General features: G+C 37.4%; 6 protein-coding genes across 8 annotated transcripts; 3 read left to right on the top strand and 3 right to left on the bottom strand.

The window, feature by feature from the left end:
* Positions 1-15: 15 nt before the first annotated feature.
* Positions 16-10844, bottom strand: LOC117634379. Its single transcript, XM_034368469.1, has 2 exons — positions 10822-10844; positions 16-930 (listed from the first exon to the last, which is right to left on the bottom strand). Exon 2 carries the CDS (start codon positions 891-893, stop codon positions 432-434), a length of 462 nt encoding a protein of 153 aa, XP_034224360.1. The 5' UTR covers positions 894-930; positions 10822-10844; the 3' UTR covers positions 16-431.
* On the top strand, positions 1605-5266 carry LOC117634378 (protein STRICTOSIDINE SYNTHASE-LIKE 4-like). Its single transcript, XM_034368468.1, has 6 exons — positions 1605-1999; positions 2111-2323; positions 2542-2609; positions 3738-3974; positions 4073-4205; positions 4780-5266. The coding sequence occupies exons 1-6, from the start codon at positions 1847-1849 to the stop codon at positions 5050-5052; spliced, it is 1077 nt and encodes a 358-aa protein (XP_034224359.1). The 5' UTR covers positions 1605-1846; the 3' UTR covers positions 5053-5266.
* On the bottom strand, positions 5283-11543 carry LOC117634376 (ATP-dependent DNA helicase Q-like 3). 3 transcript variants are annotated; one of them, XM_034368460.1, is made up of 19 exons: positions 11228-11543; positions 10977-11087; positions 10143-10150; positions 9966-10049; positions 9576-9716; positions 9431-9465; positions 8927-9010; positions 8644-8732; positions 8325-8477; positions 7848-7944; positions 7673-7676; positions 7407-7556; positions 7226-7318; positions 7079-7144; positions 6852-6985; positions 6648-6742; positions 6424-6548; positions 6043-6149; positions 5283-5922 (listed from the first exon to the last, which is right to left on the bottom strand). In XM_034368460.1, the coding sequence occupies exons 1-19, from the start codon at positions 11379-11381 to the stop codon at positions 5505-5507; spliced, it is 2148 nt and encodes a 715-aa protein (XP_034224351.1). In that variant the 5' UTR covers positions 11382-11543; the 3' UTR covers positions 5283-5504. The 3 variants fall into 3 exon arrangements, with proteins under 3 accessions (XP_034224351.1, XP_034224352.1, XP_034224353.1); XM_034368461.1 differs by having other exon boundaries at positions 6502-6548; XM_034368462.1 differs by lacking the exon at positions 10977-11087.
* Positions 11544-12115: 572 nt separating this feature from the next.
* On the bottom strand, positions 12116-14956 carry LOC117635608 (methylthioribose-1-phosphate isomerase). Its single transcript, XM_034369934.1, has 10 exons — positions 14827-14956; positions 14643-14749; positions 14448-14503; positions 14204-14362; positions 14005-14104; positions 13751-13893; positions 13445-13550; positions 13001-13139; positions 12645-12913; positions 12116-12564 (listed from the first exon to the last, which is right to left on the bottom strand). The coding sequence occupies exons 2-10, from the start codon at positions 14736-14738 to the stop codon at positions 12484-12486; spliced, it is 1149 nt and encodes a 382-aa protein (XP_034225825.1). The 5' UTR covers positions 14739-14749; positions 14827-14956; the 3' UTR covers positions 12116-12483.
* Positions 14957-17552: 2596 nt separating this feature from the next.
* LOC117634900 (protein trichome birefringence-like 16) lies at positions 17553-21694 on the top strand. Its single transcript, XM_034369179.1, has 6 exons — positions 17553-17825; positions 18272-18423; positions 18563-18769; positions 19137-19424; positions 19599-19800; positions 20311-21694. The coding sequence occupies exons 2-6, from the start codon at positions 18273-18275 to the stop codon at positions 21137-21139; spliced, it is 1677 nt and encodes a 558-aa protein (XP_034225070.1). The 5' UTR covers positions 17553-17825; position 18272; the 3' UTR covers positions 21140-21694.
* A 546-nt stretch (positions 21695-22240) lies between these two features.
* On the top strand, positions 22241-27924 carry LOC117634258 (inter alpha-trypsin inhibitor, heavy chain 4). Its single transcript, XM_034368271.1, has 13 exons — positions 22241-22991; positions 23198-23353; positions 23481-23693; positions 23787-23879; positions 24075-24191; positions 24310-24579; positions 24850-25006; positions 25273-25350; positions 25801-25901; positions 26067-26237; positions 26711-26785; positions 27034-27120; positions 27341-27924. The coding sequence occupies exons 1-13, from the start codon at positions 22599-22601 to the stop codon at positions 27689-27691; spliced, it is 2262 nt and encodes a 753-aa protein (XP_034224162.1). The 5' UTR covers positions 22241-22598; the 3' UTR covers positions 27692-27924.
* Positions 27925-27958: the final 34 nt, after the last annotated feature.

The following is a 27958-nucleotide window of genomic DNA, read 5'->3' as shown; positions in this document are numbered from 1 at the left end:
CATCACTTTCATGAATTTGTATTCAGGAACCAGACCCTAGATTTATTTCCATTAATTTGCCAAACCCCTTTGTATAATTCATGTACCTTGACCTTGATCACACAATCATGTCATTCATATTCCTTCAAACAACAAACCAATGTACAAACTCTAGAGGAACAAAATAATGAAAAAGAAAAGAAATAATGTATTTGAAGCAAATTAAATTATGGAATATATACATTGAAAAAGTCTAGAGAAACAAACAATCTTAAATCAGTCATATTAGTTTTCTCAGCAATTATCTTAAAAATCTATTAAGATGAATCCATCAGAGCAAAAAAAGGAAGAAAAAAAAAAACAGCCAAAATTACCCAATTTGTTATCATATCTAAGAAAAAAAAACAGAGTTCCTCTGTTTCATATGTACCTGCAAAGTTTGCTCCAACCATTCACCTAGACAGAGAAGAGAAGCAACTTCCTGAACGAACAAGCGCTGGGCCGCGAACACTTTCGACACCATCAAGAGAAGAGCTAGAATTTGACCTGAGAGCTCTCGGACTATCCAAGCTCCGCCTGAAAACCCGACCCATGGCAAGGATGGGGTGCTCTGTTTCTTTATGCAGAGGACTTGATGATCTGAACTTCCTGCAAAAATTTATGTGGCGGTTCAGGGCTTCTTCGGTGGAGATGAGCCTATCTGATCTTAGGACTTCATCTTTCACTGCCTCAACGCAGAGCCCACATATCCAACGGCCCTGGTAACGATCCCGGACTCGTGAGATGTATGCAGGGGTGCAATCCTCCGTGAACCCACAAGAGTCGCATTTCACACACTCGACTTCGATTGGTGGAGGAGTTGGGGTTGGTTTTGTAGAGGTTGAATGAGACTCTGAACTTGTTGTAAGAGCCATGGAATGAAGCAGAACATTGAACTCTCTCTCTCTCTCTCTCTCTCTCAGACTGTGTGTGTGTGTGTGTGTGTGTGTGTGTGTGTTTTTATGTGTTTTTCTTTGTGTTATGGGAGGAGAAGGGAAGAGAAGGGAAGAGAGAGTAGAAGTCTAAGTTATGTGGATTTCTTGTAATTAAAGTGTTGCTATAAAAAAGGGGTTTGTGTCATGGATTTTCTTACTATTTAGCATTTAGCCAGGGGCCAAAAATGGGTTTGCATCATTTTGTGTCATTAGGTGGACACTGGGTCATGGGGAATTTATGAGACTCAAGGTCATTATTTTGGTAACTACCTCTTTTTGTTTTTGCCAGTATTTGGTAAATAAATACATTCAATATAATCCCAATCATTGAACTTTTGGGCCTATTTTATTAGGACATGTTTGGCATGGAAAACAAAACTCCATCAAGACTTCATTTTACAAAAATATATATTTAATATATTGGATTAAAGGAGAGTTTAAACCCATTAGAAAGAAAGAATATTCTAATTAGAAGAAGCACAATTTTCTCAAATTCAGTTTCCCTATCATCTTTGAATTCTTCTTCTAGCAATTTGAGATGGTTAGATTTCCCTAAAACTCTCAATCATACGATGTTCCCATGAAAATGTTGCGGTCGATTTGACAATAACACGACCCCTGAATAGATAAACCTTATCCTGAACACATTTGAAACATGAGAGAGACTCTCTCTCTTCTTCATCGTGATTAATTGAGAAGGAAAATAATATTAATTTTTAGTGATAATTCACTGAGTCACTCACTGGCTTCTCTATCTTCCTGACAGCTGCAATTTTCAGCCACAACTTAACTCAGACAGCAATGTGAATGTTTCACAATATTGGCAATATTCTCATCAACATTAATCTTCTTCCAGCAAAAGCAAACACACCTCACTGCAGAAAAGTGGTCCCATGGCTCTCAGGCATTTGCTAACCTCATTTGTTCTGGCATGTTTGCTTGCATTCACTCTTCAAATCTACTTCTCCTCCCCAATATCCCCAGTCTCACTTCACCTGCCTCCACCATCTTCTTCTTCCCATCTTCCTAAAAACAACATATTGCAGGTGAAGCTTCAAGTTTGCGTTCATAACCTTTAAGTTTGTCTGTTTAATTACTCTGCTTGATCATTAGTTCATTGCTTTATCTTTTTCTTTCTCCTTTTTGGGTTTCTGTAGAAAGTGATCAAACTTGGGGATGGGGTACTTCTGAAACCAGAAGATGTTGATGTGGACAAAGAAGGGACAATATATACAGCTACAAGAGATGGTTGGATCAAAAGGCTTCACAAAAATGGTAACTGGGAGAATTGGAAAAGGGTGAACAGTGATACAGTACTTGGTATCACAATCACCAAGGAAGGTGATGTTGTTGCGTGTGATGCTGAAGAGGTAAGAGCACCACCTCTTAACCCCTTGTACATGCCTGTGGCCTGGTCAAAGCAGAGCACTCTAGTCTTATTTTTCGAAAAATACTGTTGGGGATAACACTTTTTGCTATTATGATCAATAATGCAATGGTATGTAAGACAATTTTTTCCATGTGTCATTGTGTTATTGACCAGGCGGTTACAAGTAAGTTTTTCTGCATGTTACTGTGATTTGTGCAGGGTTTGCTTAAAATTACTGAAAATGGTGTCAAGCTTCTCACTTCACATGTTAATGGGTCCAAAATAAGGTAAGAGTAGGTACACTATAAAGACCAATATGCTGCAACATGTTTCTGAATGCATGTGTAGTCAGATAATTTTTCATTCTTGAAATGTGCAAAAAGCTGCAAAATCAAGTGCCTTGCAATTGATTTACCCTTCAGATAAAAACTACATGAACACAAGTTAGCTGTGATTTCATCCAACTGTTGGAAAATGGCTGGAGAAATCAATGTGTTCACTTGAAAAGAGCCATGTGCAAGCCATGCCAAATATTTTCTGATGTGACACAGAACAGAACAATCCAATAGGTCATCTTCTATTGTGAGGTGTGGCAGTTTCCTCACGAAATTGGGATTTGTACCATTTAGCGATGGTACTGTGAGGAATCTTTTTTCTTATTTTGGATTTATATTGGGACCGATTTCGTCCAAATAAAAAAAATATTGGGACCGATTGCTACATGTCATGCACATCATGGTCTGTTGGTATTCGATATGAATCCATGGCTGTTGCAATCGAAGTTTGGTACCTTTTTTTTTTTTTTTTTTTTTTGGCCGAAAAGTTTGGTACTTTTTCTTATGGGTTTTGTTTGGACATTTAATCTGAGATTTTTTTCTTTGATAGTGGCCTGTGTTTTTGTCTGATGCATTAACTCTCTTCTGCTCAAGCATATTCAATAGAAATGCAAAAACATGGTTCAATAAGACCATGTTGGTGCGAACCCCACAAATATTCCACCCGTGTTTTTCATGGAGGTACCAGTGGACCCAAAGGGATCCTGGGTCCACATCTCTCTGACCCAGTAACAAAGGATACATGCGCTTCTTATCGCAAAATAAGCCCAATAAATAAACGTTGGTAAGACTTGAAAATAAATGCATGGCCCAATAAATGAATAGACGTTTTTTTAAATATAAGTGATAGTCTAACTACAAAGGAATGAGAGTTTCTCTCACACACTCTATCAAGGAGCCAATGGAGGGTTCAAACCCGAGACCACTGCTCTGCTCTGTAAGTTAAGACCATTTTCCACTGGGTTAGACCCGTTGATATAAATGAATAGATTGAATGTAGTATTATGGATGTGAAAATTTATTTGTGATAAGTTTGATATCCAAGTGTGGCCAGCCTTATTATATTCATGTTGAAATCAGATTTGCAGATGATGTGATTGAGGCATCAGATGGCAGTCTATATTTTAGTGTTGCAAGCACCAAATTTGGACTCCATGATTGGTATCTAGATGTGCTAGAGGCAAAACCACATGGGCAGCTGCTCAAGTACGATCCATCATCAGGGGAGACTTCAATCCTACTTGATAATTTGGGTTTTGCTAATGGAGTTGCAGTGTCCAAAGACCAAGATTATCTAGTGGTCTGTGAAACATGGAAGTAAGCTTGATGATGTGACTAACACTTCTTGCTCATTCATCAGTTAGGAAAAACTTAAACCAAATTATCATGTTAATAATATTGTGTTTATGGGTCAGATTTAGGTGCCAAACGCATTGGCTGAAGGGAGAGAACAAAGGGAAGACAGAGATCTTCATTGAGAACCTTCCTGGTGGACCTGACAACATCAATCTTGCCCCAGATGGATCTTTCTGGATCGCTCTACTTCAGGTAATACAACCTTAATTAAGGGGGGTGTATCCAATTCATACTTATAAAGACTTTTTTTAAGTGAGTGACTTTCATAGAGATGACAAATTTTTAAATACTTTCATAGAGTTGATAAAAGTCACTAGTAAATTGGCAAGACTTTTGCTCTTAACAATTAGCCTTAAAAGTATAGAAAAGTCATTCATTTAATAAGCTTTTTAAAAGTCATTAACTTTTTGGATACCACCAAACTTTTAAATACTTTTTAAAAGTCATAACTGAATACCACCAAACTTTTAAATACTTTTAAAAAGTCACAATTGAATACCACTAGACTTTTATATACTCTTTAAAAGTCTAAATTGAATACCTCCAGACTTTTAAACTCTATGAAAGTCATTAAAAGTTTGAATTGAATACACCCCCCTCATCTTTTCATTTGTTGAACCACGAGAAATTCTTCGGTGCGACTGTTACAATGTCACGTGGTGGTTATACATGTAGTATAACACAATGTGACATTGCCACCTCTTTCCCAAGAATTTTTCGTAGAGCATATGCCAACTAGAATGACATGTTTGGATGCATGACACAGTTGACTACAGAGGGGCTGGAGTTTGTCCACGCCTCCAAAGCAGCCAAACACTTGATAGCATCATCTCGGAAATTGACTGAACTAGTCAGTGGCTTGCGCACAAAAGCCATGGTGGTGAATGTGGCAGCTGATGGTAAGATTGTGAAGAAGCTTGAGGATCCAGATGGAAGCGTGATGTCATTTGTGACAAATGCTTTGGAATTTGAGGATCATCTTTACTTGGGAAGCCTGCACACCAATTTCATTGGCAAGTTGCCACTTAAAGATGCATAAATTACCTAATTGCTAGCATCACTAGCGTGAACCAAAATGAATAAGAGGCAATAGGACGAATGGATTGTTTCACAAACCAAGCTTATTTTTGAATGCTCTTTCTGTAATAAGCTTTAGTTATATCTCAGCCAACCTTTCGTATCAGTTTCCCAAAGGAAGAAGGTTAATGAGATGAATCCCCTGAATTTATAGACAAGAAAGAAATGCTTAAATTCTTTGCCATCACAGTGTAAAACGGTAAATCGAATTTGTGATTTTTTGTGATAGAATCTAAATAACCATAACCGGATATACATGCCTCTTCCACATGTTAGATTTTATAGCTGGGTTTTGAACACTACAAGGAAATAACTGCTGAAGATCAGCTATTGACAATGAGAAGAAAGTGCGAAGTATCTGTATGCCTAGTTTCCTCAAAAAAATTATAAAATAAAAGAACCAAGATATTCAACCTACTGCAACCTCATTCTTTTCTCTAGGTTCTTCTGAACTCCATTTGGTGATTTCTTTTCTGATGCACTTGATCTGTTGTCTTTTGTCTTTCTGGTGTTGATAAACTGTGAGAAGGACGGAATTGGTGGCAGCCTTGTACTTGGGGAATCAATTTCCGTTGGTGACACAGCTACAGAAGTTTCTGTTGGTCCCTCCACCAAAGGTGATCGTGCTGCAGGAGGTTCTGTCTCAGTAGGAGCATCGTCTGATAGGGAACTGTTAATGGTGCCAAGGCGATTAGTTAAGCCAGTATAATCTGCAGATGATAGCCACCTCACTGTACTTGCCACTTGAGAATAATAAAAAGATTTCCCAGTTTTCCCATATTTGTCGTAACACTCGTTTTCGAGAAAAGAGGCTGATTTTTCCACTTCAATCCTGCATAGAAGATTTTCAACTCAGAGAACCTCCAGATTACTCACAAAAGAAGGATAGTTCCATTGTTGGGAGAAAAATTAATATCTCAAGAGGTTAACTAGTTTGTTGCAATGAGCTTACTTTAAGTTACCAAGCCGCTGCTGAGCCTGCTTTAGAGCATTTTGTAATCTTTGCTTGCTTGCTTCCCTCAGCGTATCAGATATAGCATTCTTCTCTGGTTTATTTATCTGTGGTCAAATTAGGCAATAATAGTTGTTCAGGGGTAAAGGTCTAAGTGGAGATTATTTTAGATCTACCATTCTAAATCATATATATGAACAGTGAATGTACGGCAGTTTTTTAGCAAGTTAGCTAACATGTCAATTGCCACTTGGATCGCAATCATACTATCAAGTGGCGGATCCAGCAACTAATAGTTCTTAAAGCACATAAAGAACGTTAGGGCACATATGCAATTCTAAAACTTCTAATTGCAAGACCATTCAGTATGTCAGAAAGAACCTGCTTATCAGAAGATTTATCCGGGTAATATCTTTCTTCTAAACGCTGCAAGCACTCAATTTTTTCACTGATTCCCACCTTTTTTGGCAACTTTGACCTGGCAAGGTTCTTGACTGCAAGACCATCTGGCATTTGACGAAGAGAGTGAATGAGATACACGAATTACCATACTTCCCCCACCCCAGAAAAGAAAAAATAGAATTTTTTTTTTGTAAATAAAATACCATCAGAATCAGATATGTCGTCCTCAGAACAACTTTCTTCATCACCACGATTCCAGAATTCAGAGTTTCGATCTTCATTAATCGTATCTGAGGAGCTGAAAGTCAGACATTAATGAATAAGCATGCGCCTGGTTACATTGACATGAAAGAATTTAAATAACACTGCAAATATCAGCACTAAATAAAAATATAAAAATAGACCACCTGCTCATAAAAATTCGAGATGAACCAAACTTTTGCCGGACGATACAAGTATTTGCAAGCTCCTCCAAATACTTGGCCACTAAGTTTGGATGTTTGCAGGCATCACATGCTTTTCCACATAGTGATGCGGGTACCTGTTTCGAATTATGTCAGTAATTAGCTCTTCTGGAGCATTGATATTGCATTCTAAAAACATATGAAGCAAAAGTTCCAGTAGGTTATACTACCTTTTCACCAAACGTCTCAAGAATTTTTCTCCTACGGCATCCAGAACCCTCACAATACTCGACCATCTACATGTGTTTCAATTCAGATTCCAATAAACACCACTTATGTAGAGTTTATTCAAACATTATACAAGTTATTGGTGTTACCTGCTGGAAGTCGGTCAGGGTTTTTTTTGACAACTCTTCCTGTGAGTTTGAGGCCTTTGACTTCTTGTTATCAGCATTGCTTAGAATAAATTTCTACAATATAATCAATTGAAAGAAACTAAAGTGAACAATGGAACTAAGCGTAAACAGGCATCAAAGTAAGCAGTGTTATTAAACCAACCATTCTTTTGCAATCGTCGATTCCATAGTATAACAGGCTTCTGGAGAGTAGTTGATCACGACCAGCTCTACCTGACTCTTGGTAGAAGGCTTCCATTGACTTGGGAATATTAAAATGGCAAACAATTCTGACATCTTTTCTATCTATACCCTTTAAATTAACCAGAGCCACATTACATTATGCCAAACATTATCTCCAACTGGAGAGTTGAACCAAAAAAAAAATTGTAAGATTTCTTTTAAACAAACAGTAATTCAGTTTCATACCATCCTGAAGGGACACCAATAGCTCAATTACTGTGCATGCACCAGAACAAGCTCCAAGCACAAATATAGAAAGAAAAGAGGCAAGGACATCACAATCCCAATCATGAGCTGGGGGCAATAAGATAAAATTTTTTCGCAAGAAGAAAAAATGTTTAAGTTATATATACAATCATACCCAAAAGCCACCGTTGCCACAACAACTTGTATCTTAGAAGAAATCCAATTATCTAAGACAGAGCTCCGTAGTTTATCATTCAACCCTGCATGATAAGCTGAAAGTAGCAAAAGAAAGCCATTTTTTTTATTAAAACAAAAGTGGTGAATTTACTAATCAATAACTAGTGGCCCATTTATTAAAATTTTATTAACTAAGGAAACAAAATGGAAGAGAGAAGAGAAATGTGTGTGTGTGTGTGTGTGTGTGTGTGTGAGAGAGAGAGAGAGAGAGAGAGAGGTGAGGATGAGAGGAGGAAGAAAAGAAAAAATCAAAACTAAAAACTGAAAACCATTTAAAATTGTTTATTTCAAAAACTGTTGTATTATTCTTCCTCTCTCATCTACATCTCCCATCTCTTTATATTTATTTTAAATGAAATAAAGTATTAACATTACTGAATGGGCCATAAGGTGTCGATGAAAAACAGTGATTTACCAGCACATGAAATTCCATTTTTTGATAGATGAGCAGACAAGTCATCACACATTGTACGTTCAAGGCAGTAAACAATTGCACAGACATCTCCGCTAGATTTTAGCACATCACACAAATCAGCGTAGACATCATCTAAAAGATCTTTGTATCGAACTGCATTATAGAGAAACCTGATCAGATTTCTCCATATGTACATGATGTGAGGTAATGGCAAAGGTTACATTTAACAACTACTCCTATCCTTCCCTGAGCTTTGTATAATACTAGCCAAGAGACGTCACAAACAGGACGTGAATCAAGTCAGGGAAGCAGGGTGCACCTTCATAATGTATATTAGGACGATTGAAAGAAGATTTTAGGATTAACGGGTGCTGAAGACATAAGGACTCTATCACATCCTTCTGAACTCTGCAGAACAAAACAATATGATGATTAAAGAAAATACAATAGTTAGCGCCTCTCACTTTAAAAGAAAAAATGATGCTCAATAATTTTAAATCTACAAACCAATGCATCTTTTGCAAAACACCAAAATGAAAGAAAGTCAGAGGCATTACAAATTATGAGCTAAGTTTCTCTGCAGAGTGTAGCAAAAGACTCACTTAGGAACGGCTGTAGCTGTTAAAGCCAATATTGGTACACCTGGGAAGTGGCTCCTTAAAGTTGACAGCTTTCGGTAGCTAGGCCTGTTTCAGTACAACAATTAAGGAGCCAGAGAACCAAAAGAAAGAACCTGATTGTCAGAGTTTCAATATTATATATAGATCAATACTACCACCACTCCATTTCTCACTTTATACAAATAATAATGATATGGAAGTTGAGGCAAAGAGGTCAAAAAATCTAGCAGTACATATCTCAAAGGAATTGAAAAGAAGAAAATCTTAAGAAACTACAGAATCAATAGCACACAGGACGGAGGGATTAGGATTATGCTGCCATCTGACTTTTACTACCACAAATTAAGGTTCTTAGAAAGTTTTCGTTTTATTATCACATTCACTTGAGTTTCTGATCATTTCGAAGCCCCCAGTTGTCTGGGTCAAAATAATAAATATAAATGTGAAACACACCAATTGTTGCTAAAATATATGTGTATCACAAACCTGAAATCGTGGCCCCATGAAGAGATGCAGTGTGCCTGAAATTTCAAAAGGGAGATGAACTTATGCACAAAATCTCAAACTTCTGGAGAAAACTCAAATGTTCACATATACTAGCTATGGGTACACATACAATTTAGCTTCACACCTCATCTATGGCAACAAGATTTAGCAACCCTCTCGTGTGTATCTTTCTCAGCTTTGTCATAAATCCGGGTGTGGCAATCAGTTCTGGAGTCACATAAAGTAGCCTCAGAGATGGTTTTCCAGAATCAAGGTCTTCATGGATCTAAAATGCAAAAGTGAGACATCAATATTCTCATCAGGGGCCATTGCATTTACGCTTGCATGCTGCAGGAAGTCTCTATAAAAGTGAACTAATACAAAGTAAGATGATCACCAAACAACAACTTCCTGCTTCTTCACAAGGCTCGGTAAAGCTGTATAAACTACTATATAAATAAACCCAAAGGTTTTCATCACAGTGAAAATCAGTTTAATGCAAAGCAAGAGATTATATTGTGAATCCAACTTCAACCTTATTTTTGGTTTGGGTTGCCTGAGTCGAGGAGAGATACTCAGCAGCAATTCCTTTCTCCTTCAATGCCATCACCTGGTTTTCCTGGTCAAATAAAAAATGCAAAAATCCCACACCTCAATTCTCAGAGTACAAAAATTACCACAAGTCCAGGAGAGCAACTGTAGGCCTACCTACCATCAAAGCTGCACACAGAATGCATAAGAAACTTAGAGCCAAGTCCAAGCATTTACACAAAGTATTTTCATTTGTTAAAACATGTAAAACATAAAAAATTATCAGTGTTCGAAAAATCGCTAGGCAGTATAGTGATTTGACAAAATTTTCATACAAAATAACCAAAGTTCATAAACTATAGAGATTTGACAAAATTTTAATACTAAAATAACCAGTACATTCATCTTAGATAATTAAGAGAGTTTCTTTTGGTTCTTGGCCACCTTCCACTCTGTGATATCAGCATCAATCTTTGCATTCACACTTTTGTAAAACCCTGGATAAGGTTCATAGCCAAAGGCTAAGTGAAGAAGCTCAAGCAGCACAAAGTAAGGCCCCATCAGAAGCCCTTCAGCAAAGTTTTCTGAAGGGCCTAGCGCCTAGAGGAGTAATCGGGGCCTGGGCGTTTCTTTTCTTTTTAATTATTTTGTATTATAAATTATAAATTTATACCAAAATCATGCAAAATAAAAGGATATATAAATTATAAATTACCATAATTGATATAAAACATGAGAAAAAAGTTAAGCATAAAGCATATAATAGTACTACAAAGAAAAATACTTGAAATGAAAGGCTAGGCTTCCAAGTCTAACTCTTCCTCCACTCCATATCCCTCTCTCTCGGTATCGGACTCAAACTCTCTCTCTCTCTCTCTCTCAACGGCTCAGAGGAGAGAGGCAACATGAGGTTTAAAGTCAGGAAAAAAAAATTTATATAAAAAAACCAACCCGCCCACGCCTAGCGCCTAGGCCGATTTTTCGAACACTAAATGTATTTATACATCTAATTCACCTATTAAAGGACAAACAACAAGCACAATTCCAGTTTTCTTGGCGAGGGCCGGTATCTGATAACACATTGACTTCCCGCCACCAGTTGGCATCAGACAAAAGCAATCTCTTCCTGCAACCCAGAAAACGCAAAAAAAAGAAATGGGGTTTTGCCAAGGTCAGGTGTTTACATTTTCCCACGCTTTCTGAGCAACTAAACAGGCAAAAACAATGAGATTGTCCAGGCATGAAGAAAATGTAGGTACAATATACCTGATAAGACAGCTTCAATGGCGTCCAATTGCTTGCCTCTAAATTCAGGATGCCCAAAATGCCACCTCAATAGCTTCACCAAAGCTTCCTTTCCCAGACTCTGATTCTTACTACCGCCACATGCATTTTGCAACGGCAATGGTGATTTCTTCATTTTTCCACTTACCCTTGTAACCAAACACCACCCAATTTGCAAGCCAAGTATTTGTCCTCAAAACGAAAAAGCTAATTGCTTGGATACTTTGTATTAGAAGAATTCTTCTTCGTTTTTCACAGATGACACAATCTGGTCGTCATTCGTGAAGCAAAATTTTTGTGAGAGGAGAGAGACTGATGGGGTAAAAATGAAGAGGTTGATATTTGATATGGGCCAAAATGCTGGGCCGTTACGACGTCGTTGCATGACTACTAGGAGTAGCTACTTAATCCATTAACACTTTCAATGTGATCCAAATTCTCACTCATGTCATGTAACATAACGAAAATGATGAATTATTTATCAATTAGTTGTTAGTCTAATTATTAAACTTTTTTTTTTTAATAATGAAAAATAGTTTATAGGGAAATTGGCTACTCTCGCCACCAGCGTTAGAGCAGGCTCACAACCTCTAATCGAAATGACTTATGCGTCGGACCCGACCACATAAAGTACAAGGACCTTACCAACTAAACACTGGTGGGGTGAGGCTACATACAGTGCTGGGGCTCTAATTATTATACTTTTCCTATTCTTAATATTGGAAGAAGTCACAAGCTCAAATCACATTTTCTCCCCGAGAATGATTTTTTTTTCTTTAAATAAAAATGCGAAAGAACGCAACATTTGTTATAATTTTAGTCAACAAATGCAATGAAAATGTAATCACTTCGGCCATTAATCTGTCACGCTTCATCCCAAAGAAACTTGTTATTGACTCTACAAACATCCCAGGCCATAAGCCCCGTACATATTGATATTGTTTAGGGTACATACACACAACATTCACATTCATGGACTAAGGTCCCAAAAAACCCACATAAATTTGCCTTAAAATCTACAACAGCTGCTTTTCTAATTTATTATTAACTTTGTACTTATTACATCGACCAATAATATCATAGAATGGCCGGCTTACATTTTGGGAAAAAAGTCATTACTTGGGGTAAAAGACTGATTCTCCCAATTATTTGACATATATAGCGCATAGCTCTCTTCATATTAAGTTACACGGCAATAAACCAGTGGTGTATGTTTCATCCAATCCCAGAAGCATCTGCTATGCACCGGACTGCAAGGCTGCCTTCTGAACAAAACCCTTTATGTCGAAAGCATCGGTGCCCTTTTTTGTTATGACACCCTGCTTAGATAACAAAAGGTCATCAGATTCAAACACAACAGGCTCTAATTGATTATTTATCATAGAGTGAGAGTGGATACCTTCTCTGTTATGATGCCGGCAATTAGATTAGCAGGGGTAACATCAAACGCTGGGTTCCAGACAGAGATTCCAGATGCAGCAACTTGTTCCCCGAGTCCCCCTTGTGAGTGCAACAATTCCTTTGGAGATCTTTCCTCTAGTATTATCTCTTGTCCAGAAGAAAGAGCTAAGTCGACGGAAGTGAGTGGTGCAGCGACAAAAAATGGAATGTTATGGTACTTTGCGCTTACGGCAAGACTGTAGGTCCCAATCTTGTTCGCAGTGTCACCTGAAGTAAGTGAAGAGGAAATCAGCTACACAAAACCTTTGTAAATAAGAATGCTAAAGCAATGAGTTGTTGATTCGTTTCAAATACCATTTGCAGCAACACGATCTGCTCCAACAACTACAGCATTCACACGTCCATCTTTCATTAATGCAGCTGCAGCCGAATCTACTACAAGAGTGGCAGGTATGTTATCATGCACCAACTCAAATGCTGTAAGTCGGGATCCCTGCATTTAGTTGAGAATCATAATAATATATATATATATATATATCAATTTTTCTCAAAAAATTTAAAAATATGTATCAATAATATTCAGTAGCGCACTTTGAATGCTTAAACTAAGTGATAGGATAAATACAACAACCATTTCAATGACCTAACAATTACACCACACACAATACAACAGCATGCAACTCCTCTCAAGATCACTTTGTTTAACTAATTTCCTCATTTTATATATGTGAATACCACGGAGAATTCTTTTGAGGATGCTAACAGAAAACTATGAACAACTAAAGAGTAGACGCTCACTTGGTTGAATGGGCGTGTCTCTGTACAATAGGCCCTTTCTAACACTCCTTCAGTATGAAGTGAACGTATAACACCAAGGGCAGTACCATAACCAGCTGATGCAAGACTAGAAATACAAAACATAACACAGTCAGAAAAGACCTATAAGCAAAATTAAGTAAACATACGTAAAACCTCCACAATGTATTGTAGGGTTTCATGACCACCCTTTATTTGTGGAGCACATGCTCAACCTACACAAAACCCATACGGGCAACCACAAAATACAATAACCAAATCATGAAGGATGCGTCCCAAGAAAAATACCTGCCAGTGTTGCAATGGGTCAACATAGAAATGCTCTTAGAGTTTTCCAGTAGGTGCTGAATGAAACTTGCTCCATAAGACCCAATAGCCTTGTTTGAAGCAACATCGTCCTTGAGCATAATTTCAGAAGCTTCTATAAAAGCCTATAAAATAAACAAACAAAGCAAGTATAATGGAATATTAGCAACAGAAATGTAGCACGTACAATCTCACTAACCTAAAACAATAGAATTATAGAAGTAATTAGTCCATACCTCAAACACATTCTTCGCATCCGAAGTTGCAGCAGCTACCGTGGATGCAATTTGTCTTAGTTTAGCTGAAGCATCTGAAAGATTGACAGCAGTTGGTCGGCTGAAGAACCATCAAAGAAAAAACAACACAATCAGAATGCCATCTTCTAAACTATACAATTTAAACACCTGAAATTTATTATATATAACATGTTCAAACCTGGAGACCAGATATTCCAATTTCATTACAATGAAAGAAAACGCTTCATCGGGTGTTCCATTGAAATCCTCCAAGTTAAACACTTCTACAGCCAAGGACAGAGCTGCGGCAATGGCAATGGCAGGCGCACCGCGCACCACCATATCTTTGATCGCATGCCTGAAACACAACACACCCAATTCGTGAATTTGACAAATTAACAGTTAAAAGCAAATGGGAAAGAGCGAGCTTTTTCGGTCCTTACCATCCATCTGTGGAGTCTCGGATATCCAAGTATGTGGTTTGCAGAGGTAGCTTCCTCTGTTCAAAACCCACAAACCTAACAGTTAATTGGAAGATAATTCTATACTTACAGAGCTAAATTACCCAAAAACAAGAAATAAAAACGAAATTAATTGGATTATTATTTTTATTATTATTATTATATGGAGAGAGAGACCTGATCGAGTAGCTGAAGCGAGCCACGCTTGTAGCAGATAGACTGGAGAGAGTTGGCCGCTTCGGTGCCTTCTATGAACTCCGAGTTAAGGGCCATTCCAGCAGAGCCTAGTACGACGACGTTCCGACGATGGATAGTTAGGGATTAAAGTGGGAGAAGAAAGAGGAGGCGAACCTAAGGTTACCTGAAGGTGATGTAAGAGGGTAGCTTTTGTGTCTGCTGCTGCTTCAGTCAGCTGAACTCCTCTCTTTTCTTCTACCTCCTCTCCTTTGTTTGTCGTGGAGAGTGACGCGAGCAGTGTGGCGTGGAGTGAACCGTTCCTAAAGGGACCGTGTCGTAAAAGCGCACAAACCTGACAGCAGAGGCCCAATTCTTTGTGAAAGCACAATACCATAAAATGTTAGGGCCCATTTGATATATGATTCAGAAAACCGTACCGTTTTGCATGTGATAGCTAAACTTTATTCAAATTTTGAGTTAAAATGATTAGTAAAGTTTTTTATTTTCCTGAAAAACGCAATATTTTAAATTATTTTAATATGTGGACATGGGGTTCGAGGGGTGTGCAAGATTCAATTCAATATGATCAAACCGATCTATCCATTCCAATCCAATTTTAATCGGTTTCGATGATTTGGCAATCTTTGGATTCCTAATTTTTAAAAATGACATGATTGGATTAGATGACACATTTGCTTGTGAGGATCCAATCTAATCTAATTAGTTTCATACTTATTTTGCTCATTGGATAATTTTCATTAAGAAAGCTATACACATTTTAAGTAATTTTGTGGAGTTATGTTTAATATATTATAAAATCAAAAATAATTTTATGTAGCATTTCATTTATATTTTACATTTATTTCTATTAAAATGTTTGATTATATTAAATTTGACAATAAATGTTTCATATTTTATTATAAAAATCGATGATCCGATCTGATCCGATTCAATGACAATAAACTTTCAATGTGATCGGATTGGATTGGAAAAGTCACAATCCAATTGATATTGGATCGGATACAAATTGATGAAATTGTTTGGTTTCGAACCAATACAAAGAGGTAGACACACTATCTTAAACGACTTATCTAACCTATATTTGTGATCAATGAAATTATTATAACTAGCCATTTTTATATTTTGCTCGTCCACCAATGCCAGATAAAAGATTGGTTAACCTTAAAATTTAATTTATTTCCATAAAGTGAAAAAATAAAAAACTTTAACTTCAAAAGTTATATATTGTAAAGATTGACTAGTTTTATTTTCTCTTTCTTGGTCAGTCACACTTGGCTAACCTCACAAAATTACATTTTGGCTCGTGAATGACTAGTTAGTCCGCATGTGATGCTTTCAAAATATACGTTTGGCAGAGGTTCTTTTGAAATGAGTTTTTCAATGAAATTGAAATTCTAATCCCAAAAAGTTATTTTCAATGTTTTTATTTTCGAAATATTGGATTCAAAATTCTTTAGGCATGGGACTTCGAATTCTAAATTTTGAATCTCATATTCTCTTGAGCTCAAACTCAATATTTGGTTAGGATACTTAGGACTCCAAACTCGACATCTTGACATGGAGGACTTGAGACCTCAACCAAAATCCACACTTCCAACATCAACCCTTGATCCAAATTCCGACTCACATACCAATGCCAATTATATTTTCATGATTTTGAAAACAGTTTCATAGTTAGCACTAAATGTGTTTTCAAATATTAGAAGTACAAAAATTACAATCCATAAATCTTTTTTTTGGATTGTGGAAGGGACCTATCATTCTAGTAAGATGAATATAAAATGGATATTACTTGCCTCTTTACTTGTAAGAAGATTCTCTTTTTTTTTTTGCGAATTACAATTTGACACATGTGCAAAAATAATTTATCAAAAACAAAAAAAGAAAATAATCAGTTAACCAACGGTTTTTTTTTTCCTCGCATATACATTAGTTTTCTGTCAATAACAGTGTGACATATATGGATAAGTTTTTCTTTTTGTATTTTTTTATGAATTATTTTTATATATGTGTTAGACTGTAATTCGCATAAAGGAGAAATATTTTTTTTAGGTAAAAAGGAGAGTATTATTTTTAACAAAGAAAAAAAGAGGAGGCAAGTAGCATCCTTAATCATGATCCTTCTCTCTAACCCCTCCGCAAAAACTGTGGGCTAGTTTGGCATTGATGTGCTGTGAAAATAATGGCTGTCAAATTTGCTGTGAGAGAAATTAGTTGTGAGAGAAAGTAGTTTGGTGTTTGGTAAAATTTTTGTTAAATGTGTTGTTGGTATTAATTTTACTCATAATCAGAAAATGATTGCCAATTAATCATTAAACCCAACTCCTCTTCGACATTGATTCCTGAATAATTAGAAAATGAAAGCACCACATTAGCTGCTTTCCCTTATAGCTTTCTTTCACAACAATTTTTAACAATAAATAATTTTCTCACAGTTTACCAAATAGGTTGAACTTCACAAATTTTTTTTAAAATCACTTATCAACCCAAATAAGCAATGCTAAAAAGGCATTGTGTCCATTTCGCAGAACATTTGGAGTTATGACTATTTGTTATTATATTAAGAAAGAACATAAAAATTTATAAAAAGAAGAGAACATAAAGAAAAAGACGAATATATAGAGTCAAGTCATTTGACGCGTTAACCATGAAAGTTGACATGAAAACAAATTTTCATTGTGACACGCACTCATTTTTCATGTGCCAATCACACTAATTTATGGTAATTAATTAGTTGATTTTTCCTAAAATGATTAATAAAATAAAACAATATTATGTTTTTGTCAAAATTTTGAAATTCATTAATTTTCCGTGATACTCGTCAGTTGTCGTCAATGTTTGAATCTCCGTACGCTTGCTGTCTACAAATGTGTGTGTATGCGCCTAAACGTCTTCAAGGCGTTGTGACATGCGTCCAAACCCATTATTTATTTATTTATTTATTTTGCTGATTATATTTTTTCATAATTTTTAAATTCCAGTTCTCTCGCTGTCTTCATTACACCTTGTTGTGCCAAACAAATTTCTCCACGGCTCCATTTCTTTATAAAATTTCATCAACTTCCCAATTTGTTCAGATATTCTATGCTATTTCTGCAACTATTTGTTGCTGTTTTGAGTTCTCGGGAGATTGCTGACGTTTTTGGGCTGTTTTCCTCTCAGGTATTCTTCTTCTCAGATTCAGCTAAAATCTAATCTCTAATTTATACCATTTCAGATCTATTTTATTTTCTTCTATATTTGCTTTTAGTTCGTGCCATATTGGTTTTCTGTACTGGGAAATATGGACTTGATCTGCTTTTGCATGTTACTGAGAAAATGAAAGGTAGATTTTAAAGGGAGTGCGGAGAATGCTATTTTTTCAGCTTATGATCCGAAATTTTTTTGGAAGTTAGAACAACCCATGATTGCTTAACCTTTGTATGCTAGGATTTTGCATCCACAATGGAATTGTTTCTCTGATCTGGGTTTTTGTTTCTGCAATCAATTAGTTTGAAGTGGGGCAACTTTTTAAATTACTATATATGAATTTCAATACCCAGAAATTATGCGTCATTGCTTAGGTTTAAGTTCTAACATTCTTATTTGATCTCTTATTGTGCATATAGAATGAAAGGAAGCTTTTATGGATTGAAGGGTAAACATCTCTCTCTTATTACCATTGTTCTCATGTGTACCACCATTCTTATATGGGGATGGGAGAAGACCCCACTTCTTACTAACTTGGTACCGCCCCAAACCCATTTAGAGTTGGATCCAGGTTTGTCTCCAATAATACATTCCTTTTCCTTTAGACAAAATTTATTGACTTTTTGTCAATAGCTTACAATTGGGTTGCACTGAATAATAATTCGTAGATTTACTCACAGTTCGTATTTTCCTTTTCATGTATGGTGCAGGGACATATGATGTTTCTTTAGATAACTCTGTAGAGTTTGTACCATCAGAACCAGAAATACATGCGGACAAAGGTGTATCAACGTTTGCACAAAGGGACACTGTAAAAGGAGAATCACATTTTGCAGCTCAACTAGGTTCTGAGCAAAGCTCTGAAAAAAGCAATGAGATTAGTACTGATCTAGTAACAACCCATGTTAAGGAGAGTGGTACGATATTGTTTCTTTTATTAATTTTTTGTTGTTGTTGTTGTGTGTTCTTGGGTTTAGATACTATATGAAGAGTTTGTATTGGTCCGTGTTTTTGATTTATATGTTGCTGTTCTGATTGTATACCTCTACTTGTTGTGCTCATAAGAGCAGCATGATTAGTGTTGCCAAATCATAATTTTTCTGTTGAAATTAACTTATTATGATGTTACTTTCTTGTGTTTTTCTAAAATTTAACATGTTCAAATTTCCACGTTCATGGTTCCTTAAATCTGTTTTGCTTTTAACATTACATCCAAAGTCATCTATATGCTTTAAACATCATGAAATGATATGGATTTAAATTTTGTATGTTATCATGGTGCAGGGGTTTTCTTAAATGGAGCAAAAGATAAACAAGTTCAGGAAGCAGAAAAAGATGGCAATGCAGAATGCTCCACCTGCTCAACAAAGGCTGATGGAAAGGACGTAGAAATAGTTGAAGAAAAAGGTTCAAATCAAGAAGAACAAACAGCAGTTGATACAAGACACAAAGAAAAAGCAGAGGAAAAGAATTCTGACCTACAGAACCAAAATGTGGACCCAGTAACACCAATAGGTTCTACATATACAAATACCTCAGTTGACAAATTGACAACTCCCACGCAAACTCCAGGTAACTCTTGAAGTTATGTAATAAACTAGGCTTTTGTTTTTGAAAAATTGCCTTGCAGGGTATTTTGTTTCTAAACTTATGGAAAGATCGATCAAGAGAATCTATCTAGATCAATATGTTTTTCTGTTTTGTGATTATATTACTGATTACTGATTCTCATTTATATTACCACAGCACCAGTCTGTAATTATGCGAAAGGAAAATGGGTTGTAGACAATAAGAAGCCTTTGTATTCTGGGCATGGTTGCAAGCAATGGCTGTCAGGGATGTGGGCTTGCCGGTTGACACAGCGGACAGATTTTGCCTATGAAAAACTTTCATGGCAGCCAAAAGATTGTCAGATGGAAGAATTTGAAGGCTCTAAGTTCTTGAAAAGGTATTACAATATTAAAATTTAAAATTAAAAGTCATACGGAAGGTTTCGTTGTATAAATTTTTTTTCCAAATTTTGGACTTGGTCTGATGTGGCTGCAGTATCCCATGTCTTTAAATCTGATCTATAATGATTGTTTTCCCTATAATGCAATACATTTTTGCCTCAAGTTAACAAATTTCTCAAGTTGCAGTGTTTGAGTTAGTAGATCGCTTCCTCAGAGAATATTAAAGTAGGGTAACCTTCCTCTGAGGTCTATCATGACTACATTTAGAAGCAATGCCTCTTATCTTGAAAACATAAGTTTCCTTTGAGGAAATGTTGGTGCTTCATAGACCATTAGTATTTCTGCACTTTACCTTGGTTGCTAGGCCTTGCAGGGCTGTCCAAATAATGGTCACCTCATATGCTACCTTGCATCCCATTTTCTCTTGTCCTCTCAACTATTTGAAATTTTTGGTTTTTAACCTCTTTGGACGATTTATAATGTGAGTATTGTGTTGTTGCTTTCAGGATGCTAGACAAAACTCTAGCTTTTGTTGGAGATTCATTGGGCCGACAGCAGTTCCAGTCTTTAATGTGTATGATCACAGGTGGTAAGGAGAGACACGATGTCATGGATGTGGGGATGGAGTATGGGATAGCCCAGGCACGTGGTGATGTCCGCCCTAGTGGTTGGGCATACCGGTTCCCAAGCACCAACACTACCATCCTCTATTACTGGTCATCGACCCTCTGCGATGTGGAGCCTATTAATATTACAAACCCAGCCACTGATTATGCCATGCACCTTGATCGGCCACCAGCGTTCTTGCGCCATTATATTCACAAATTTGACGTCCTGGTCCTCAATACAGGGCACCACTGGAATCGTGGAAAGCTTAAGGCTAACCGCTGGGTAATGCATGTTGGGGGTGTGCCAAACACTGACAAGAAGATAGCAGTGATTTGGAGAGCCAAGAATGTGACAGTCCACAGTATTGTTAATTGGGTGAACTCACAGCTCCCAAAGTATCCAGGTCTGAAAGCGTTCTACCGGACCCTCTCTCCTAGGCATTTTGTTGGTGGGGACTGGAACACAGGAGGAAGCTGTGACAACACCACTCCTATGTCAATAGGAAAGGAAGTATTGCAAGATGTGTCTAATGACTTAGACGCTGCAGGCGCAGTGCAGGGAACGGGGGTTAAGCTCTTGGACATAACAGCTGTATCGCAGGTTCGAGATGAGGGTCATATATCTCGGTTCAGCATTACAGCCAAATCAGGCGTGCAAGATTGTCTGCATTGGTGTTTACCTGGTGTTCCAGATACATGGAATGAAATTCTTTTTGCACAAATCTAGTCCAATGAATTAAGATGCTGATGTCAAATGCCTCGGAAGGGTTCTAAGGATCAGGTAAAGCGCTAAAGGCCTCTATGCTGCTATCTGAATGCCATAATTTCTTATAAATGCTGCGATCTCAAAGAAGGGGAGATGTCAGCAGTGGAGTTCTGCATAGATGTTAGGTGTCGAGTTTGATCAGGGCAGAAAATGGCAACCAGATGGCTCACAGGCGATAACATACTGTGGACAAAATGAATCCCTACCTTCTCTTCAGTTTTGGTTATTTCGCTTAATACTAACTCGGTGGTTGTCGGAGAAAGCACCACTACAGCTGAGAAGGGCATTCTCGAAGTGAGGTTCAAATATTCTGCATATTAGTGCCAAGACTGATCTAGTAATGGATATGGTGTGGAATTCTGTCTGATAATTTATTACTGTACATTTTATATCTAATTACAAATAGTCTATAGAGCTTCATTCCCCTTTATATGGTATATAAGCATTGTTGTCAGAGGAGAGGCACATTTTTTTCCCTCATGTATATCGAATTCAAATGCATTGGTTGACCTCTCATCGGAATCAATTACGTACGATGATGACTTTTTCAGAGTGCCGATAAGAAATTCTAGAAAGAGGTAGGGAAAAAAAAGTGACCATTGATCAATGATTCCAATTTTGTTAAGTTCGTTTCAATGTGTTGTTGGCTCCGGCCTAGATTTTATTCTCTCTCTCAAACTATCCATACTGGAAAAAATAAAAAAAGGAATAATTTGACTCTCAAGTCATGGCTCTCGTCTCGCCTGATCTTTTTACTTTTTTATAACAAAAATTATTATTTAAGTTCGTTCCTTTCGTGTCACAATCTACTCCATCTAATATTTTTAGTGAGACAAACAGATAGACGACAGCGATGCCACGTGGACCTTATATCCAAGCGACAGCTCATACGGTGGCAATTCAACGTTCCACGAGAGTCCATTATGTTAATCTCTCGTTTAGGAAAAGAAAGGTCCATGTCCTACTCAATCGCACTTCCTAATTTTTTTTTTTTTGGTCAAAAATCGCACTTCCTAATTATCCACTTAATCATCCACGCAATCAACCATTAAAGTTAGATTACGCGCTTCGATTCGCCGACGTGCATTTTAATGGCGCCACCCAATCTTCGCCACCCAGCACACTGAACACGCAACGCTGCGTCCTCCGCAAAGCACACGATCCCAATTCCCCCCCGGAACCTAACGTGTTGATCGTACATTCGTCCGAAAGCCAGCTGGTCTCCCAAACTGGAGCCCATCGAAAAAGCAGCCTAAATATTCAAAAAAAAGCAAAACCCCATTCCCAACGGTCACACGCATCTCTCTCTCTGTCATCTCTCTCGCTCGCTAATTTGCAATTTGCGTTGAACATCAATCCGATATAACATTCTCGTCTCTCACAAACCCTAATCTTGGATCCCAATCCCTGATCGTCCGAAATGGCCGAGGAGTTCTCCAAAGCCGTGGATGACGGTCTCAAGCTCTCCAAACGATTATACTTTGGGAAGGATCGAGCGGTGTCACCTCCGAAGCCGCCCCCGTCGATGGACAAAACGACGTCGGGCGCCTTCCTCCCGACGGCACCGATGGTTTACGCGGTCATTTTTGACCCGGCCATCGTCGACAACCCGGACATCCCCAGCTACCAGCCTCACGTGCACGGCAGGTGCGACCCCGCCGCGCTCATTCCTCTCCCGATGAACCGGGTCGAGCTTGAGGTCGATTGTTATATGGACACCGCCTTTGTTCGGGTCACCGGGTCGTGGAGGGTCCATTGCGTCAAGGGTAACAAGAGCTGCGGTTGCCGCGTTGCCATTCCTATGGGTGAACAGGTACGTGAATTGAGAAAAGTTTGAATCTTTTTAAAGTGTTCGTCTGTGAATTAGATCTCTTTTGAGTCTCTGGTTGTCAAACAAGCTGTTGGGCTTGTGAAGTTAGATAGTGATGTTATTTTTCAGAAATGGGACTTTGAAGTTGATTGAATTTGTGTCTGTTGATTTTGATCCTCTTGTTAAGCAATATATATTTTGGCTAACAGGGTTCAATTCTAGGTGTTGAGGTCGACGTAAATGGTAAATCGTACCATACTCAACTAAGTCAATTGGAAGATGAAAAGGAGATAGAGAAGATGGCCCAAGCAGAGGGAGGCTTTCTCAAACTCAAACCTCATATATTTACATTAACAACACCTCAGGTAATTACGCATGAAGAATAGACATACTTTTTGTTTGTACACTTTGAGATTTTTATTATTAATCAGAATCCTTTATCTTTAATTTATTTATTTTTTCTCTAATATGCATTGTTCTTGTTTTTTCAAGGTCAATGGGGGAGCCAATCTCTCAATCAAAATGAGTTGGTCTCAGAAGATACTGTATGCAAATGGCGATTTCTCTTTGAATATTCCATTCACTTTTCCTGAGTTTGTGGTTCCCGCGGGAAAGAAATACCTTAAAAAGGAAAAGATCAACTTAAACGTGAACTCGGGTATTGGAACTGAAGTTCTATCCAAGAGAATTAGTCATCCTTTGAAGGTTCAACTTCGATCATAACTCAGAGGGCTTACTTTCTTATTATTTTCATAAGCAAGGTGGCCAATATTTTAAAACTTTTTCTTCACTTTCCAGGAATTACGGGGAGGCCAAGTAGGAAAATTGGGTTTTGTATATGGAGCAGATGTTCTCACTTGGTCAAACACTGACTTTAGTTTCTCATATGCGGTAAGGCTCGTGAGCATTTTTTGTCTGTGTATTGATTATCATGAATATACTTACAGAATAGGGTTTCTTGGTGTGCAAAAACACATGATATTTGATTCCAGAATAGATGCATGGCCGTATTCAAGAAATCTTCTAAGCTCCTGTGCACAGATTCCACAAATTCTTTCTAATTCTAACACATTTGTGCATTTCTAGGTCTCTTCAAGTCATATACATGGTGCTGTTCTCGTGCAGTCACCACCCATGCATGATGTTGATCAAAGAGAGATTTTCTCTGTCTATCTTCTACCAGGAAACCAGAAGAACAGAAAGGTTGGTATTGTATTAAATAGAACTTCTACAGTTCTTTCTAAGTATGTCTTACTCTTCTTCTCTTTTTTATTATTTATTTTTAAATTATTCTTCCCATCCCTCTTAATTGGTCGTCCAGGTTTTCAGAAAGGATGTAGCTTTTGTTGTTGATATAAGCGGAAGTATGCAGGGAAAGCCTCTTGATGATACTAAGAGTGTACTATCTGCAGCCCTCTCTAAGCTTGATCCAGAAGATTCATTCTGCATTATAGCTTTTAATGGACAGACTTTTGTGTCATCTACATCAATGAAATCAGCTACAAAGGAGGCTGTTGAAAAGGCCATTGAGTGGATTGGCATAAATCTTATTGCTGGTGGTGATACAGATATTTTAACTCCACTTAACCAGGTATTGTCTCATGCTCCTTTGCCTCTTTGTGAATTCTGCAGTTGGAGTTCACCATTATGGTTTTGTTTCTGGTTCTTTCATGCATAAACACAAGCATGTGTTAAGGCGCAGTATACCAGTCAGAAATGTAATTTCAATGAGTATCTGTTCTTCATCTTTTTATGTTCTTTGGTTTACCTTCTATATTTTTACCCCTATCATATGCGTTCTGCATTAAAATGACATCATTATGGACATATTCATTTTATTTTGTTTTTTCCTTTGTTTTAGGCAATAGAGATGCTATCCAATACTCGGGATTCAATTCCTATCATCTTCCTTGTTACCGATGGGGCTGTTGAAGATGAAAGACACATTTGTGATGTAATGAAAAAGCGTCTTACAGAAGCAGGTTCTATAGCTCCTCGCATTTGCACTTTTGGAATAGGTGAGGGTTTAGCTATTTTGTACCACTGGAGATCAGGCTAGTGGCAGATTATTATATACCTCAAAACTGATTTGAATTGTGACATTATAAACTCTTTCGGACGATTAATAATCACTTTTACAGAATTTTCTTCTCTTCTAGTTTAGAGTCCCATCTTTTTTATCATCAAGCCCGCATTTTATTAAGTCCACTGGCATTTAAAGGAGATAATATCAACTCTATTGTATGCTCTACCTTCTGGCTGACTTTTATCTGAAATATTCTAGGTTCATTCTGCAACCATTATTTCCTGCAGATGCTTGCAATGATTGGCAGGGGCCATTATGATGCTGCGTACGATTTAGGTGAGTTCACTATTTTCTTTTGGGAAAGAATCTTGTATCCCGAAGACTGTTTTGTACTACAGGTTGTATGAAATTTTCGAAATTTTGTATAAAAAACATATGAATCATTGGACCTTAGAGCTTGTATGAATCTTGTTCTGTTTTGTCATCTTAAAAGCTGTCATAACCCCTACACTTGTAGAAACTCGACCTTCAAATCATACAAATTGTATGACTTACCTCCATCTGTTGTCATATGTTTATTTTTTGGACGAAGTCTGTTGTCATATGTGGGCCCTGAACAAATATCATGAATTTGACGAAACCATATGTTACACAATAAAACATCAGCTGAATCCTTCCATTCACTGAATCAATCCTTCTGTATGAAGATATACAAGAAATTTTATGCTAACTTCTTGTAGATGTTAAACTTAATTAAACCCTTAACTTTTTTTTTTCAATGTTCAGATTTTGTCGAGTCTCGGATGCAGAACTTATTTATCAGAGCTTCATCTCTGATTCTTACAAATATAACCCTTGAGACATTGGATGATCTTGATGAAGTTGAGGTATTCTCATTCTGATTTAAAATTTATAGACCTTTTGCATTTACAATGCCACGCAACCTTACACATTGAATTACTGGCTATTTCATTTGGACAACTTATCCAACTTGCATCAAATTTAACAATTTATCTTGACTTATCATGACATATTTGCAATTTATGCGGTAGGTGTTCCCTTCCCATATGCCAGACCTCTCATCTGAGAGTCCATTAACTGTATCTGGCAGATTCCAAGGAAGTTTTCCCAACACACTTAAAGCTAAAGGCCTCTCACCTGATATGTCTAGTATTGTGATCGATTTGAAGTTACAAGATGCAAAGGACATACCTCTTGACAGGGTAAGGCTGCTACTAAGGCACTGATTTGTGAGCTTAACTTCAGTTTGACTTCTGCTCCTTAATCTTGTTAGAAAGAAAAAAATTCTGAGTAAATATGTATATGGGCTAGATATCTGTTTCTGATAATTTTGTTATTGAGTTGGCTTTGCCAGCTCTGTATTTCCATGAACTGAATGATGGTGTTCCTTACCTTACCTCCTACTGGATTGTACAGTTCTTTCCATGCTTACATGGTTCCAAATCATGTTCCACTTAGTCTTTGCCTAAGTTGTAGGTGCTTAGTCACACAAAATATCTGCCTCATAACTTTTGCATGATTACATTAATGACCCATTTCGGTATATGTTGGGGTTCTGTACGTTCTTATTCCAATTAAAAAAACTTCCTCTTGTCGTAGGAGTTCCACATGTAGCAATCTCTGTGGTTGTTCCTTATGTCCTGTTTCTTGACAACTGCCCCCTTTTCTGTAACAGGTATGTGCAAAAGGGCAGATTGAGTTGCTGACTGCTCAGGCATGGTTGGCAGATAACAAACAGCTTGAGGACAAGGTTTGTTGCTTGTTTTATTGTATTCTCCACCACCATGAAAAATAAAATGAAGAAAGGTTTCATAGAACTGGATCATGTACAATGGTAAATAGCTTTGATTTATAAGTCATCGGTTTTCCCAGCCTGGTGTGCTGACACAAAGTTGTTCATGTGTAGGAATTAATTTTATAAATGATTCTATTCCTGTCATCAATTTCTACTTCATAGTAATTATGAGTATCTCTGAATCTATATCCTTCTATTGGCAGGTAGCTAAATTGAGCATACAGTCCCATGTTGTGAGTGAGTATACGCGCATGATCATACTTGGCAAAGAACAATCTGGACCACAAGAGGTAACCATTTATTAAGAAGAACTAAAATACTGCTGTCACCAAGTCCATAACTTTATCAATTCAAGTAAATTAGTGTTACTTTCTTGATTTATTCTTCGTTTTCGAACATTTTTCATTTCCAAGATGATTGCAATTATAGGTGAAAGCCGGTAATTTCATATGATTGATAAAATGTAAAACCATTATTTTCTGACTGGTTCTTCAACGAACATCATAACAGGTACCAAAGAAAAGTCGCATTAAGATGAAAGATTCTGAAAGCCAGAGACCGATATTGCTACCAAGTCTGTCCATTGGCTTTGGCAACTTAGTGGCAACTTCCGAGAACATTCCTCCAGGATCCGAAGAACCAAAACAGCCGGAAGCTGCTGAGATTTTTGCCAGGGCAGCATCAAATTGCTGTGGCTCTATGTGCACTCACTGCTGTTGCATGGGCTGCATCAAGTGTTTCTCCCGGATAAATCCTCAATGTGCAAATGTATTTGCCCAGCTCTGCACTGGTCTAGCATGTGCCGGCTGCCTCAACTGCTGCTCCTTTTGCTGCCGTGGATGCGGAGACGGTGGATCATAAATCTTGGTCATACAAACTCTCCTCTCTTGTAGAATAGTGTATAGGATTTTGTTCTTTCTCTTGGACTGGCATCAAATACGCACGGCTAGACAGCTAGTTCTATACTCGGTCTTATGACTAGACAAACAATTCATACTGTTATAATGTTACTGTTTGGGCTCTTATGACAGTCTGGGTGAACCCTGTACATTTCACCAGGAATGATATATATGGTTAAAATTAATTATATGTTAGCTTCTTTTTGAAAAATTTTATTTTCTATATTTG

The sequence above is a fragment of the Prunus dulcis genome, chromosome 7 (assembly GCF_902201215.1).
Source record: "Prunus dulcis chromosome 7, ALMONDv2, whole genome shotgun sequence".
NCBI lineage: Eukaryota > Viridiplantae > Streptophyta > Magnoliopsida > Rosales > Rosaceae > Prunus > Prunus dulcis.
The sequence above is the reverse complement of the archived record's forward strand: the minus strand, read 5'-3'. Positions and strand labels throughout refer to the sequence as shown.